A 16,536-nucleotide genomic window follows, 5' to 3' on the forward strand; every position below is an offset into this window, starting at 1 on the left:
TGTTTGTGCTTGGAGTGCTTTGTGCTTTAAAGTCTATTCACACCCTCTCTGTACTAATGCTTTATCTTTCAGCACACCATTAACATACCATTTGCCTTTGTTCCATGACCTTCTGGTCAGTTATTCTCTGTGACCCTCTGACCTATCAACACCTCTTTTGTTATCTCTTGCCCCACCCCCTGCTTTACTTGCTTAAAACCTTTTACATTTCTAATATCTGCCAGTTCTGATGAAGGGTCACTGACCTGAAATGTTAACTCTGCTTCTCTCTCCACAGATGCTGCCAGACCTGCTGAGTATTTCCAGCATTTCTTGTTTTTATTTCAGATTTCCAGCATCTGCAGTATTTCGCTTTTATATTTATGTAAGTGTTGTGTGCCTTTGTTTTAGTACCTTGAGCTAATGAATTGAGTACAAAAACTGTATCAGTGGAGTCGCTCAGCAATGCAACAATTACTGAAATTCTAAATATTGAAAACTCCTTTTTAATTAAAAATGCTTCTTCATTTTCTTTCCAGAATATAAGCGAACTTACCACTCTCTCCTCTCTAATTGTAACCTCGCTTTGTAAGGGCCCATGCTGTAGTAGTAAATAGATATGTATAATATTTTCCAAAATTGTAGGAATTCCAGCTATGTGAAATATGCAATGCATAAAAGAATATGATAAAAGGCAGATTATTAATATTTTGTGATGAAGCTTCCACCTTCCATATCTTGTCTCTGGCCATGTACTCTAATATCACAACAATAACCATTGTTAAGTGTTATAAGCGGAGCCTTTGTAATTGAATTCAATGGTAATGGCAAATTGTTAGTGCCATTTGCCCAATATAGACAGCTGCCTGTGATAAGCATGGCAATGTGAACGGTGTGAGAATTGTACTAAATATTGAAAAGTCAAAGCAGAGATATGAATTTCGGCTCCCTCTATACCCTGACTGAACAATATATAAAAGTTAATCTTTTTCCTGTGAATAATTTTAGGGGGAGATCATTAAGTTTTCTAAATACACCCCGACAATTTGCAAAATTCTTAAGAAATATTGAAAAGTCATAGCAATCCTAAGTTTAAAAAAAAAATGTTAAAAGTAGAACAGTCCATAAATTTGCAAACTGCATGCATTGTGGAGATTACTTTGGCCAATGTCTGATAACTACTATTTCCTCTTTGAAAACCTAATAAAAGTTACTGTTTCTTTAAGAATGGGCTCATGTGCTCTGCACCATTGGCATGCCTCTTAACTAGCCAACAGATGCCAGGGGTATCTGAAACAATTTGTCCAGAAATTTGCAGTGCCAGGCACAGAATATGCTAATCTTCAGTCAATTCAATTCACTTGATTTGACATCAAGAAATGGCTGAGTTCACTGGGCACAGCGAAGATTATATGTCCCAAAAATATCCCAGCTGTAGTACTGAAGACCTTTGTTCCAGAACTAGCCACGTCTTTAGCTAATCTGTTCCAGTATAGCTATAATACTGGCATCTATCCTGGGAAATGGATAAATCCAACCCAGCCATTTACCAGCTTATCTGCCTGCTCCCAATCATCAGCGAAGTGATCGAAGGAGTCATCAACAGTACTATCAAGTGGCACTTTATCACCAATAAGCTCGTCACTGATGCGCAGTTTGAGTTCAACTGGAACCACTCGGCTCCAGACCTCTTTACAGCCTTGGTCCAAACATGGACACCAGCTGAATTTCAGAGGTGAGGTGAGAGTGACTGCTTTTGACATCAAGGCAGCATTTGAACAAGTGTGGCATCAAGGCACGTGAGTAAAACTGAAGTTAATTGGAATCATAGGGAAATCAGTGGCTGGAGTCAGACCTGGCACAAAGAGATCCGATTGTGGTCATTGGAGGCCAGTCGTCTCAGTCCCAGGGCATTGCTGCAGGTGTTCCTCAGGGCAGTGTCCTAGACCGAACTATCTTCAGCTGCTTTATCAATGACCTTCCCTCTATCATAATGTCTGAAGTGGGGCTGTTCACCTTTGGTTGCACAGTGTTTAGCTCCGTTCACAATTTTCAGATAACAACGCAGTCCGTACCCGCATACGACAAAGACCGGGACAACATCCAGGTTTGGACTGTTAAGTGACAAGTAACATTTGTGCCACACAAGTGTCGGGCAATGACCAGCTCCAACAAGCGCAAGCATAACCACCTGCCCTTGACATTTAATAGCATTACCATCACCTCAAGTCCTTCACCATCAACTTCCTGGGGGTCACCATTCACCAGAAACTGAACTGGACCAACCAATAGCTATGAGAGCAGGCCAGAAGATAGATATTTTGCATGAATAGCTCACCTCCTGATTTCCCAAAGCCTCTCCACCACCTGCAAGATACGTCAGGAGTGTGATGGAATACTCTCCACTTGCAGCTCCATCAACACTCGAGATGTTCAACACATCCAGGATAAGAGGGCCTGCTATGATCGACGCCCAATCCACTAGCCTAAACATTAAGTCCCTCCAACACCACCACACTGTGACTGCTGTATGTAATATCTATAGGATACACTAAACTTACCAAGGCTTCTTTGGCAGCATGTCCCAAACGTGCGACCTCCACCACCTGGAAGGACGAACAGCAGATACAAGGGAATACTTACTAACTCTAAGTTCCCCTTCAAGCCACCCAGCATACTGACTTGGGCATATATCATCAAAAAGTACTGGAATTTCCTACATAACTGCATTGTAGGAGCACCTTGATCGCACACAGCAGTGGCTCAAGAAGAAGGCCCACCAGCACAACCTTCTCAAGGGCAACTAAGGATAGGCAATAAATGGATAGGCAACCAAGGATAAGCCTTACCATCAAGATCTACATCCTGCAAATTAGTTTTTTTAAACATTTGTTTATAATGAGTGAGCTTGCTTATTGGGGAACCTGGTTATTCCATTTGATGGTCAGCACTGTTTACATTTTGAAAATTGATGTCTGTGAAAAACAAAAGCTGTGCACAGAATGAAACAGTGATTTGAATTTCCAGTCTATGGCGTACATGTCCAGAGCTTCTGATCATCTCACCATTGCAAGTCACGTCTTCTGAGAATAATTTGGTATTTCGTAGACAGATACCACGCAAATTTCTCAGAGGAGGTTCTCACCAGCTCTGTCGAGTTAGTCAGTAGGACTTCTATGTCAAGGTCTTTCACACCCTCTGTTCCGAGCAGAATAATTGCTAATAATTCTGCCAAAATATAGCTAGCCCTGGCACAAATGTCATTAAAACTATCGCAAAGGATCCCTTGATGTCTCAGTGGTTTTATCCACTAAGTAACTGAAACATACTTGCGTGTAAATTGCAGGTTCTTACCCTAATCTGTGTTACTAGTTGATTTCAGCGGCAGCAGGCCATAATTGTCTTATGCATTCCTGGAATTGGGAAGGAAAAATAGACTGAAATTGTGTGCCTGGCTGCTATTAGGTATTTACAGTGAAATTGTTTTTTCCTGAATATGTTAAAAGTTTTTCCACAAATATTGAACAGAAATTTCATGAATGTAGTTAGGACATTGCTATATATATAGTCACTAAAGCAATTCTTTTACCTAACAGTTCATAATCCTAATAGAAATGCGCCAGGTTCCAGCTACTAACATCAAAGGCAATCAAATTTAACATCCTTAAAAGCAGTCAAATTCTAAACCTTGTCCAAAGACTCTAATATTCTGTCTCCACATAAATTGTCCCAACCCCTGGGTTTTGATAGCCATTTTTGTCAATCAACAGCCTTTATACTGAAGCATAATTTTTTAAAAAACATGCTGCACCAAAGAAAGGTATTAGGAGAGATGAACAAAAGTTTGGTCAAAAAGTTGGGTTTTAAGTAGGATCTTAAAAGGAGTGGGAGGTCATGAGGTCGGAGGCCTCAAGCAAATTTCAGAGCAAGGTTTGGCTGTCAGTGATGTTGGAAAGGAAATAATACACAAAAGGTCAGAGTCAGATGCACGGAGAAGTTGGGTGGAGGGATAGGGGTTATAGGGCTGGAGGAAGTTACAGGGACGAGTCCATGAAGGGATTTCAACATGAGAATAAGAACTTTAAATCAAAGGTGTTGGGAGCAAGTGTAGGTCATCAAGGACACGGGGTAATGGTTGTGCTTTTGTCCCCAGCTGCAGATACTTATTCTTGAGTACTTGGATTGTTGTAATTTTACCCATTATTCCTTGATATGATTTGGGACCCCATTTTCCTTTGGGTAACCATGTCTTTTAAACACAAGCGTTCCCAGACACATTAGGTAAATAAATGAAGCTAACTTCACAAAATCAATTGGGGTTATCACAGACTCTCAGTCTAATGGGTGCTAAAATTGCACCACTTGACTAATACCCAATTGAAAAATAAATGTTTGGATGTCGCAAGTGAGAATAAAAGTTCTTTATGTATTGAATGCTTAATCTTATTGTTGTTTTCAGGAATGCGTAATGTACAGAAGACTTTGGTGGTACCATGTTCATCTGGTAGCTCAGGAAATTCAAGCAGTGATGCAGACAGTGGGGTATTTGCTGTTCCTACAATTCTACCACCCAACAGTAGGCATAACAAGATATATTCACCCAGCAAAGAGACTGAGCTGACTTTCAGACAGCGACTGGATTCTTTCAGTGTGAGTTGAACGTTCTGTGAATGACACTAGAGAAGATAGCGAGTGTGTCTTTTGCTATGGTTGGTAATAATGGCAAAGGGTGTTGAAAAGTGGGAATGCAATAGTTCACAGGTCAGATTGGGTCACAATCTTGGAACTCCCACCCTAACAGCACTATGGGTGTACCTACACCACAAGGACTGCAGCAGTTTAAGAAGTTGGCTCACCACCACCTCCTCAAGGGCAAGTAGGGTTGGGCAATAAATGCTGGCCTTGCCAGCAGTGTCCTCATCCAAAGAACGAATAATAAAAAAACACATTATTCTACAGATTGCTAAACCTGAGACTACAAAGAGTAATAGCAGCATTCTTGCACAGCACCTTTTTTTGTTACTTCTTCTGACTCTTCTGGAAAATGAAAAATCGCTTTCGTTGATGGGTTAAGTTGGACTGTGCTGATTATTTTATTCTGTACACTTCTAATCAACAGATCTGATTTAATTGTATTGCTATTGAGTTGGTCAATGGTTGAACTCTTTGTTAGCAAGCGCATGTAATGGCAGCACATTGATGGCAGGACTACTTGCAGAGGTTTTTTTTTTGATCATCCAATAATTTAATATGATTTATTGATAGTACCGTTTGTGTCCACAAAACTCAATTATTGTGTTAAACTTGTCATGATTGAATAATTACTTTATTAACCAGTAAATGTAGATGTGATCGCACATCAGGTATGTTATGTATCCTTCCTGTTATTGGAGTAAAGCAATGGAGCTTTACTCTCCATTTGTCCATATTTATATTTCACCTCAGTATGTGTGCTGATTTGGTGGCAAAAGTGTGGAATTGTTCCATTCCCTGGTACTGATATGCATCACATTGAGCTTAACTTCTCTCCCTCTCAGTGTAAAAAAAAATTAAAAGATAGAAATTGCACAAGAACAATCTTAACTCAGTATTCAGTTGATGGTTACAAGCTGCGGAAGTTTAATTTGTGTAATTCAGTGAAATAGTGCTTTGAAGTCAATCAAATGCATCCATTATTCTGAATAATAAAACATGAGCTTAGTGGGGATATGTTTTTGGTATAGTTCACTGTAGTGTCTGACTTAGAATCAGTGTAATTTCAGCTGAAAGAGGCCATTTTGTACATGAAGCTACTTTTCCCATTATTCTGCTCTTTCTCCATAATCTTTACTTTTTTTCTTCTTTATTATTTTATTTTATTTATTTGTTTAGAGATACAGCACTGAAACAGGCCCTTCGGCCCACCGAGTCTGTGCCGACCAACAACCACCCATTTATACTAATCCTACATTAATCCCATATTCCCTACCACATCCCCACAATTCTCCTACCACCTACCTACACAAGGGGCAATTTACCATAGCCAGTTTACCTATCAACCTGCAAATCTTTGGCTGTGGGAGGAAACCAGAGCGCCCGGCGGAAACCCATGCAGTCACAGGGAGAACTTGCAAACTCCGCACAGACAGTACCCAGAACTGAACCCGGGTCGCTGGAGCTGTGAGGCTGCGGTGCTAACCACTGCGTTTATGTTTATTTAATTCCTTATTAAAGGACATAATTGGCTCTGGTTCAAGAAATTTTCAAAGTAATTCATTATTTCATGAATTACCCTTCTCAAACTGTCAAAAACTTTGGTCACTTCTATTATAGTCATAGAATAACTACGGAGCAGAAGGAGACCATTCGTCCTGGAGGCCATGCCAGCTCTCTTTTGAACAATCCAATCAGTCCCGTTTGCCTGCTCTATCCCCATAACCCTGCAGATTTATTTCCCTCAAGTGCCCATCCAATTTCCTTTTAAATTGTCTCCGCTTCCACCACCCTCGTAGGCAGCGAGTTCCAGGTCATTGCTACTCACTGCGTAAAAAAGATTTCTTCCTCACCTCCCCCCTGCATCTCTTGCCCAAAACCTTCAATCTGTGTCCCCTAGTCTTTGTACCATCAGCTAATGGGAACAGCTTTTCTTTTAGGGCGGCACAGTGGCGCAGTGGTTAGCACCGCAGCCTCACAGCTCCAGCGACCCAGGTTCGATTCTGGGTCCTGCCTGTGCGGAGTTTGCAAGTTCTCCCTGTGACCACGTGGGTTTTCGCCGGGTGCTCCGGTTTCTTCCCACAGCCAAAGACTTGCAGGTTGATAGGTAAATTGGCCATTGTAAATTGCCCCTAGTGTAGGTAGGTGGCAGGGATTATTGTAGGGTTAGTATAAATGGGTGGTTGTTGTTCGGCACAGACTCGGTGAGCCGAAGGGCCTGTTTCAGTGCTGTATCTCTAAATAAAATAAAAATAAATAAAATTATCTAAACCTGTCAATCTTGTAAATCTCTATCAAATTTCCCCTCATTCTCCTGTGCTGCAAGAACAACCCCAGCGTCTCCAACCTAATCTTGTAACTAAAATTCCTTATCCCTGTAACCATTCTAATAAATCTCCTGTGCATCTTCTCACGGGCCCTCACATCCTTTCTAAAGTGTGGTGACCAGAACTAGATGCAGTATTCTAGTTGTGGCCTAACCAGAGGTTTATAAAGGTTCCGCTTAACTTCCCTGCTTTTGTACTCAATACCTCTGTTTATGAAGCCCAAGATCCCATATGCTTGGCCAACTGCTCTTTCAATATATCCTGCCACCTTCAAAGATCTATGCACATGAGCCCCAGATCCCTCTGTCCCTGCACACTTTTTAGAACTGTGCCATTCAGTCTATATTGCACTCCCTATCCCTTCTGCCAAAATTCATCACTTCACACTTCTCTGTATTAAATTCCATCTGCCAATTGTCTGCCCATTCTCCTAGTCTATCTTTGTTCGGTTGCAGTCGATTGGCATCATCCTCACTGTCTGCCACACCTCTAAGTTTGGTATCATTGGCAGATTTTGAAATGTTACTCTGCTCCAATATCCAAGTCATTTATACATATCAAAAAAGCAGCGTTCCTAACACTGACCCTTGGGGAACACCACTGTCTACCATCCTCCGGTCTGAAAAACAATCATTTACTACGACTCTCTGTTTTCTGTCCTTAAGCCAATTTTTTATTCAAGCTGACACTGATCGTTCTATTGCATGAGCCTCAGTTTTGTTAACCAGCCTTTCTGTGTGGTACTTTGTCAAACACTTTCTTAAAATCCATATAGACAACATGCATTAGATTCCCCCTCCCTTTAAATTCTGTACTCATGAATGCATTTCACTAAATATTTGCATAGATGTGTGGATTGCATGAGTTTTGCCTTAGTATTTATTAGTTCTTCATGCACTGCTTAATGGGGGGCTCAAAGATGGAAATAAATCTTGTTTTATAGGTTATTTATGTTTATCTTCCTCTTGGCAGTAAGCCACAATTAAAAACAAGTGACAAATATGACAGTGAAGTCTGTGCCCACCACTCGACCATCCTCACCAGATTAACTGGTCATTTAACTCAGTGGTGTTTGTGGGACTTTGTGCTGTCCATAAGCTATGCTTATGTATATAACTATAGTGACTACATTTTCAAAGTAACTCATTGATGTTTTGACAAGTCCTGACCAGAAGAAAGGCACTATATAAATGCAAGTTATTTTCTGTATCATCATGTCAATCTCACAATATTTCTGAAATGCTAGAAGGAAATCATTGCTGTGTCAACTTTTGCCCCTTTAACTAGCTGTAAAACTGATTTAAGTGTCTAACAGTGGCTCACTTTGCACTGAGAACCAGTTGGAGGTTTTTAGAAAACTTAATAGTAGATGACTTATTAGTGATTGTGATGTTCACCAGGTAGGCCTAGGAATCTGTGCCCTTTCTTGATCAAATGTCTGTTGTTTTCAGAGGCAGCCAGACATTTACTTACCCAAACAAAGGAAGTTACGGAATAATCGTCCACGCAAGCCGCTAGTGGTTCAGGTAAAAATTGTTTAAATGTGTTTGAGAATTAAAGTTTTGGGCCCTTAATGTTCTTTTCCACAGAATTTGTACAATGAATGTGATAATTTGAGATTTTGCTCAGTTTCGTTGTCTAATTTGATTTACATAGTGAGTGTAAATGTCTGTTGGTTCCATCCCATTTTATATATTACAGCAATAAATACAGGCACATATTTGTATTTCTAGCTGTAATATAAATAGGCTTGGCCAACAAGCCTGTACTTGAGTCACATCAAATGATTTGTGTCACCTTGACTCAGCTGGTAGCACTCTTGCTTCTCAGTCAAATAAGTTGTGGGTTTAACCTTCCAGTGCAGTATTGAGGGAGTGCTGCTTTGTTGGATGTGCTGATCCTCAGATGAGAGCTGTAGCTGTTCAGTGGTTCAAGTAGATGTTTAAGAACTCATAGCATTATTCATAGAAGAGCATCAAGTTCTACTAGTGTCCTGGCCAATTTTTCCCCCTCAGCCAGCACTACCAAATTAACAGATTATCTGGTCATTTATCTCATTGCTATCTGTGGAACATTAGTGGCATGGAATGGCTGCTGCGTTAACTTACATGACAACAGTATTTGCACATGAAAATAATTTTATTGTAGGAAGTGGTTTGGGATGTTTCAATATGCAGTGCTATATAAATGCAAGTTTTTTTTTCTTTTTTACTGGGGCTGAGGTGGAAGATTAAAAATGGCCATTTTCTCTCTCGCTAGTTTACTGCTATGGACTTTGCATGCAGAATTAAGAAGCACTAACAAGTAATGGAATATTGGTTTACTGCTCATTCCATTGAGTTCCTATTCTCAACATGCTACGGCGAGGAGATGCGAAATAGAAGTCATGTGCTTCCTGACAGAGAGGAAGAACCAGAATCTCTTTCAAGTGCTAGCTGGCTTGATCAGCTAGGTGGAGACTTGAGAGCAGTTTGCCTGTCCTTTGGTTACAGTAGGTCTGTGGGCTAGGCAGACTGTTGAAAAAATGGGAAATGGGTTGAAAGGAAATGAGGGAAGAATTAGAGGATAACTATCATGCAAAGAATTGCATTAATTTGATATATATTTTTATTCAAAGTGACTCCTGACAACACAGCCCTCCCCGCCCCCCCACCGCCGACATCATCAGAGTGTTCCCAGATGCTGCCAGTATGGTGCTGCGCATGCACAGCCTACATCAACACCAGCTTGCCAGAACTAATTAATGCATGCGCGTGGAAATGTCACTCCTGGCCTCACCATTTCTCCTCACTTGGCTCCCTCCTGCTTCTGGTCCCTGCTCCCTCCCACTTTTGGTCCTGCTGCTGGTCCCTGCTCCTTCCTGCTTCTGGACCCCGCTTCCTACCGTTTCTGGTCCCCACTCCCTCCCGTGATGGCAGCCTTTATTCGCCGCATGGGGGAAGCGTGGAAGAGAGAGAGTGTCAAGATAGGCAGGGGAGGGGGAGGGAGACTGCGAGCAGAAGGGAGCGGGGGAGCGAGCTGCCAAGGGGGAAGAAGGGGCAAGGCCACGGATTCTGTTGAATTGCACACGCAATCCCGCACATGCAGCTATCCTGGAGCTCAGCTCTAAACACAAAACTCACTGAAGTGATGCTGGATCAAGTTGTTGATTTGGCTCTTCTTACAACACAGAAGAAGCTCTCTGCTGGTGTTCATGCTGATTTATCTGTTCCAAATTCCAAAATGTTAGAAATCTCTTTTTAAAATACTCGATGGTTTAAAATTCGGGTTTGTGTCCCGAAATAATTGTCAATAAAATTCATTAAACAAACCGTTGCGGGGAGCAGGAACCAGAAGTGGCTATTTTGATTTCATTTGTTTTCGTTTTGTGATAAATTGAGCAGTGCCATCTTTGCTACTGACAGCTGCCAAAAACTTCACAGACAGTGACGTTTCAGTGCATGAGGCTGCATTTGCGCATGTGCAAGTACTGTGCCACCTAGTGGTTGCATTGTCAGCAAACGCAGCCATTTTTATTTCTATCACATTTTGGTATGTTTTACTTGGGAAACATTCGGACAAGTAAAAGTATTAACTCCCATCCCAAAGAATGGCCAAGTTTAAAGTTTATCTTGAGTGTTGCCAAGTAATTAAGATTTTATCAACTAACATTTCTAAACTAGGTGAGATTACTTTTAACTTTTTTGTTGTTCTATGTATAATTTCTTCTCTTAATAATAAGCAAAATATAAAGTTGGTTAATGATTACATTATGTTTAAGTTTCTGTTTTGCTTCTTGCTGATTAAAATTCTTGTTTTTCTAATTTTTTACAGAGAACGCTGTTGCCACGACCAACTGGAAATTCCTCACAGCATGTTTGTTCCTTTTCTATCTTGTCCAATTCTGCCACAGGTATCTATAATCACTCGAACAGATCAACGTAATATAAACAGAAAATGCTGGACGTACTTGGCAGGTCAGGTAGCACCAGCAGGGAGAGGAAAAGAGTTAACAGGCTGACATTTATGTTGTCGCCGCTGTGATCAGCGGCGGCCATAAACTATGGTGGTCCACCCGCGCGGACTGCTCGTCATGGATCTGCTGCGATATTAAACGTGGCGGCTCATTTAAATGGCTGGGGCGGACTGCCGCCCCGATGAGGTGGAGGGGGCCGGCTGTCCGTCCCTGGCAATGGTGTCAGGCGTCGTTGTGCAGATGCCAATGCCATTTATAAAGGGCTTTGAGCCCTTCAATTTAGTTTAAATATTTAAAGATATAGGCCTTTAAAATTTTATTAAAGAATTAACTTAATGTTTCTAGCCCCTCTCCCAGCCCCCCATGACCATACAGTTCATTCCTTGCCCTCTTCCCCGCACCCCCCAAAATACTTACCTTGTGTACCTGACCTCCCCCCACCCACCAACAAAGTTTATGAACTTTTTACTTCAACCCCTTTCCACCATCCCCTACACTAATCAGATTGCTTTGGCGCCACTACCCCCCTCCCACACTGAAATACTTACCTGCTCCCCCCTCCCCAACAGTGTCCGAAGGCGCGGGAGTGCCGGCCACCGGCACGAGTATCACACCGGGACCGACGGCGGGAGTGGGTAAGTATTTAATTCATTACTTTAAATAAATTAACATATTTAAATTTTGATCCCGTCAATGGGTGGTGGGGGGTGTGGGGGCGGGCCTCTCCTGACCACGACCCCCGACATCAGGGAGTCTGTAAAACTCGCCCCAACATTTCAGGTCGATGGCCTTTCATCAGAACTGGAAAACGTTAAGAGATGTGATAGGTTTTAAGCAAGTACAGAAGCAAAGAAAGAAGGGAGGGGAGCTAAAACAAAAGGAAAGATCTGTGATAAGGTGGAAAGCAGGAGAGATTGAATGATAAGTGGGATAGTGATGCAGGACAGATTGGAGTGGTAATTGGACAAATAAAGAAACTGATCAAACGTAAGAAGGGGAACAAAAAATAGTGAAGGTGAACAAGGTGAGAAATGGAAATCCTGTCGGAGAGAAGTGCAGAACTTCTTCAAGCTGGGCATTCCGAGAGGAGAAATATCAATGAATTAAGAACTGATACAGAAATAAGTAGAATAATATGCCATCTTGGGATGTTCCTTACATTTCAAATTCAAAACTGAAAGTTCTGGTTAATAGCAGCACTGCATGGATGGTCATGAAATGGTTTGCAATCAGCAATATTAAAGGATCTTCCCTTGACAGTTTATTTTGGGATATGGTTCCATGGTTGCTAGCAGCCCTCTGTTCCTAGACCAAGTGCCCATTCTATGTAAATGAGTCTGGAAAGTGAAGTTGGAGCATTATCTGGCCATGGCAGTCATTCTTACCAAATCTGATGTCCTCCCCTGAAGCCCCCAATGTGCATGTCTAGCAATAATTGCTGGATCATGATCAGCAGTGTGAGCTCTGGCCAACTATTGTTTCCCTTCCTAATCCAGGGGCATTGAGAACAAATAGAGTGTTCTATTGACACCAGTATACCTAGCTATACCTGTCTTCAGCATAACTTGATTGTTTGTGTTGTTGGATTGCCCATCCAATATCAGTCTTGAATAAGCTGGAATTTCTTCCAGTTAAACATTGCCAAGGGAAACCCCATTGTTTTGAGCTCCTGCCACAAATCTGTGCTTTTTCCACCAAATCTGTCCCCGGCCACTGTCTCGTGCTGAACCAAACTGTTGCAAGCTTGGCGTCCTATTCGACCCTGAGCCGAGTTTCTACGACTGCCTCCTTCCACGTTGAATCATACAATAGTACAGCACAGAAGGATGTTATTCGGCCCATTGAGTCTGCATCTGCAATGTAACATTGTCTGCTTCCATTCCTGCTTCAGCCCATGTGCTGCTGAGACCTCATCCATGCCTTTGTAACTTCCAGTCTCAACTACTTCAATGCTATTCTAGCTGGCATCTCATCCTTCACACTTCATAAACTACAGCTCATTCAAAAATTTGTCTGTATCGTTTTGCACACCAAATCTCCCTCACCCTTTAGCACACCTTTTCTAATTATTATTTGTTCCCAATCCCCAATGCCTCAAATTTTGCATTCTCATCCTTATGTTTAATTCCCTTCATTGCCTCACCCCTTTCTATCACTGTAACCTATTCCAGCCCCACAACCCCCTCTACCCCAGAACACTTTGTTCCTCTGAATTCAGCCTTGAGCATCCACCTCTCCCTTAAACCCGCGATTGATGACTATGTCTTCAGCTGCCTAGGCCTAAAACTCTGGAATTCCCTCTCTAAATTGCTGCTCCCTTTCTCCTCCTTTCCTATAAAATCTTGCTGAAAATCCATGTCTCTGACAATGTTGCTCTTCTTTGTAGCAATGTTATAGTGACTATCCAGTAAAAGTACTGATATCATACCCCAGCCCATGGCTCTCAGTTGCGAACTGTGTGCTTTTTATGTTTTAGGTACAGGTTCGTTCCGTCCTCTTCAATCATCACTTTCCAAAGCTTCTTTAGCTCGTCCTATTGTTCCAAAAGCCATTCCAGCATCTACCAGCCAGCTCTCCAGTAAGTTGCAAAGGTCTTAAAAATCAACTTTTTAAAGAACTACTAACGCATTATTTTAAATTTCATGTGTTTTTCACCTTTTTCAGTTTTCCATTTTTTTTTGATTCTGTTGATTTGCAGATTGTGAAGAGCTGCAGACAATCTTTCTTTATTAAGACGATTAAGGGACTAGCCACGAAAATACATCTAGGTCCATGATCACCTGTTGCTGCAAAATTTTAAAATTTATTCCAGGGCTGTTGTGATTCAAGGAGTATCATGCTCATTTACTATGTTGTTGCATTTATAGAACATAACTTGCAGATGCTTTATGGTAGAAAGATTTATCCCTCCAGGTTTTGAGATCACAAACAGCAATTCTGTTTTGTTTTGCTAGCCATTACACTATTACTGTTCTGTTCTATGCCCACCTATTAGTTGTAACACTATCTTGGTTATGCACCTCACCTTCATGTAAAAACTGTTCTTGTTATAGCTCCACTGGGCAACTGTTTGAGTTTCACATCCCATCCTGTTGTTGGAGCATATTTTGTGGTATTCCAATCAGATTTTTTCTTTTCTGTTCATGTATATGGTTCATGATGCTAAGTAATTCTCTTCCTCTTTATTTGAATTATTATGTTCTAATAGTATATCAACATTGTTATCTGTTAACAGTACTTTCTCAAAGCTTTCTGTCATGATCTAGGACTGTAAAGCATTACCTAAGAAGATCTGGTTCCAGGAACATTCTGCTCATTTCACTATTGTGGTGTCTATCATACTACGATGTACTTGTAGATTTCTGAATTGCAGCTGAGGCTGTTTTATATATGTTTCTGAAACAAATGTGATGTAAATGAAGCAAATTAGACAAACAAAGTTTCTTCTGTACTAGGTGCAATCGACCTGGCAGCTAAATCAGCAGGCATAATTCCAGGCAGCCCAGTCCAGACCCTTGATGCAGAAGGATCACAAGATTTGACCTCTTTGTCAACAGAAGGAGTTTCCATAGTGACCTCAGAACAGGATTTATCCTCAGTCCATCAGAATGGAAGCAGTACAGCAGCAACCTCAACAGGGGTGAGTGTCATTGGTGTTTATGCTTAGTGTTCTGTAAGCGGAGTCTTCATGCCACTCCTGAATATGGCTTTGGTGACAGACTGAACTAAATTCTATGTCTACAGTATGCCTCTAATTAATTCAATTACCCAGAGTAAGTTTACTCATTAATTGCTTGTGTGTGATTAATATGTGTTTCGCCATTGTTGATCCAAGCAGCGAAAACACAATCATGGCATTGTACATGTGTTATTCAATTGAGTTACTGATTATGATGGGAGAGGGCAGGGTGTGGGGAGAGCTTTTCTGCACGCACAGTCCCAAGTGAGTAATCTCTGTTTTCTTATATTGTGAAAATGCTCAGAAATGGTAGCCCTTTCATAATACCAGTCTTTCTTGTCATTGCGAACCACAGTCGGTAAGTGGGAGTCACTCATTTATGTTGAGTTTGTGGTGCCCAGCAGTCTCAGCTTGCAATCCTATATGTTTCATTTCAAAAGTGCAAAGGGCCTAAAAAGCATCATGTCAAATTGTAGGAGTGTTCTTATATCATATACTTAAATTTTAATAGAAAGGCTTTTCAAGACACTGGATAGGTGGAAAGAATGCAAGATTTAAATGTACTCACTGTCATTGTCCAGTTGCAATCTGGGGTTGGTGACCTAGTTGCCTGATGCATCAAGTAATTACCTGAGCATTCCTAAAAAGATTTCAGCAAGTCAGTTGCATTAGCTCTTTATTGTGACTAAAAAAAAAACAATTAAAATGAGGTCGCTGCTTACCCCCTCAGATCCTTCTGCCTTCCCGCAGTGTCTCGATGTTAATGGGACGCCCACAGGAAGGAAAAGGGGCCCTTCTTGAAATGTGCAGATGGGGTCCCAATGATGTCAGCGGGACCTGACTGCAATATTAGTTGGAGGACTAATCTGTACAGCTTAACTTCTTTAGCTGATGAACTATCAGAAACTGCATTAGTCTTGATAGGGATCATCTCGCAAAGAACAATTGAATACAAATTTATTGGATGATTGTGAAAGATACCCTCACTATTGCAAGTTGATATATAGCAAACTCAACTTTCTTGTGACTTACGTGGAAGGCACTAAGTGTGAAGTGATTTATGACTGTAAACCCTTATAGGGACTAAACCAAATCAAGCATACATCCCTATGAATCTCCTTTAATTAAGTTCAAACCAGACAAATTCTTATAGATACTTATTTGGGTCTAAATAACTGAACTAGTCTTCCCTCAAAGAAATAAAACTAACCGAGAATATTACCATCTTTCGGATATTTTTTTAAATAATTATGGCTAAGTCATGAATATCCCAGATATTATAAGGGTCTAGGAAACTCTCTTCAATACATATCTCTCCACTTAAAGTGTATTGCATATTCAATTCTTTAATAGATATATAAAAGGTAATAAATCGTCTCATGTAGCATTCTGTAGACAACTACAAGAACCCCCTCTCTGTGTCTCTTTAAGTGGATAAGTATACCACAATATCAAAGATTACTAAGAGATGTAATACATAATCTTATTTCTAAAAGAGAATCCAAAAGTTCAACCTTGATAATGTTTCAGCAAAATATCTGAGAATATCCATCAAAATTTAAAGTAAACTTTTGCCTTAAATTCCTCGAGTAAGCCATAGGTTGAGAAGCATTGATGAGGAATTCAATACTTCTAGTTTCTTGCTTAAAGAACTCTCATGTTTATATCATCTGAGCTTTTAGCATATAGGTATTACCATTCTGTGTGTGTTTTTCTGCTTTTGAGATCCATATATGGTACTATCATTAGCTACCATCCCCACTTAACTTATTTGCTGGAACTCCCCTGCTCTTGAAGTTGTGAGCTTTTATCTGGTCAAAATGTTTATAATTGGGTTTACTTGGCATCTGTTTCTGTAAGTGTTGTTTAATTTTATTATTTTATTATCTGTAATTTTTTTTTAA

The 16,536-nt window shown here is 40.8% G+C and overlaps 1 protein-coding gene across 7 annotated transcripts in view; it reads left to right on the forward strand.

Moving 5' to 3' along the window:
• cramp1 (cramped chromatin regulator homolog 1) overlaps positions 1–16,536 on the forward strand; it is a 109,766-nt gene that overhangs the window by 79,639 nt on the left and 13,591 nt on the right. For 5 of the 7 annotated variants that reach the window (XM_068056347.1, XM_068056346.1, XM_068056348.1 and 2 more), the window contains 6 exons: positions 4,439–4,629; positions 8,450–8,524; positions 10,812–10,890; positions 11,523–11,588; positions 13,430–13,531; positions 14,409–14,593. In XM_068056347.1, the coding sequence (XP_067912448.1) occupies positions 4,439–4,629; positions 8,450–8,524; positions 10,812–10,890; positions 11,523–11,588; positions 13,430–13,531; positions 14,409–14,593 (698 nt within the window). The remainder of the gene's footprint in view (positions 1–4,438; positions 4,630–8,449; positions 8,525–10,811; positions 10,891–11,522; positions 11,589–13,429; positions 13,532–14,408; positions 14,594–16,536) is intronic. The other 2 variants (XM_068056350.1, XM_068056349.1) reach the window with 1 other exon arrangement.

This window comes from Heterodontus francisci, chromosome 24 (genome assembly GCF_036365525.1).
Source record: "Heterodontus francisci isolate sHetFra1 chromosome 24, sHetFra1.hap1, whole genome shotgun sequence".
Taxonomy (NCBI): Eukaryota; Metazoa; Chordata; class Chondrichthyes; order Heterodontiformes; family Heterodontidae; genus Heterodontus; species Heterodontus francisci.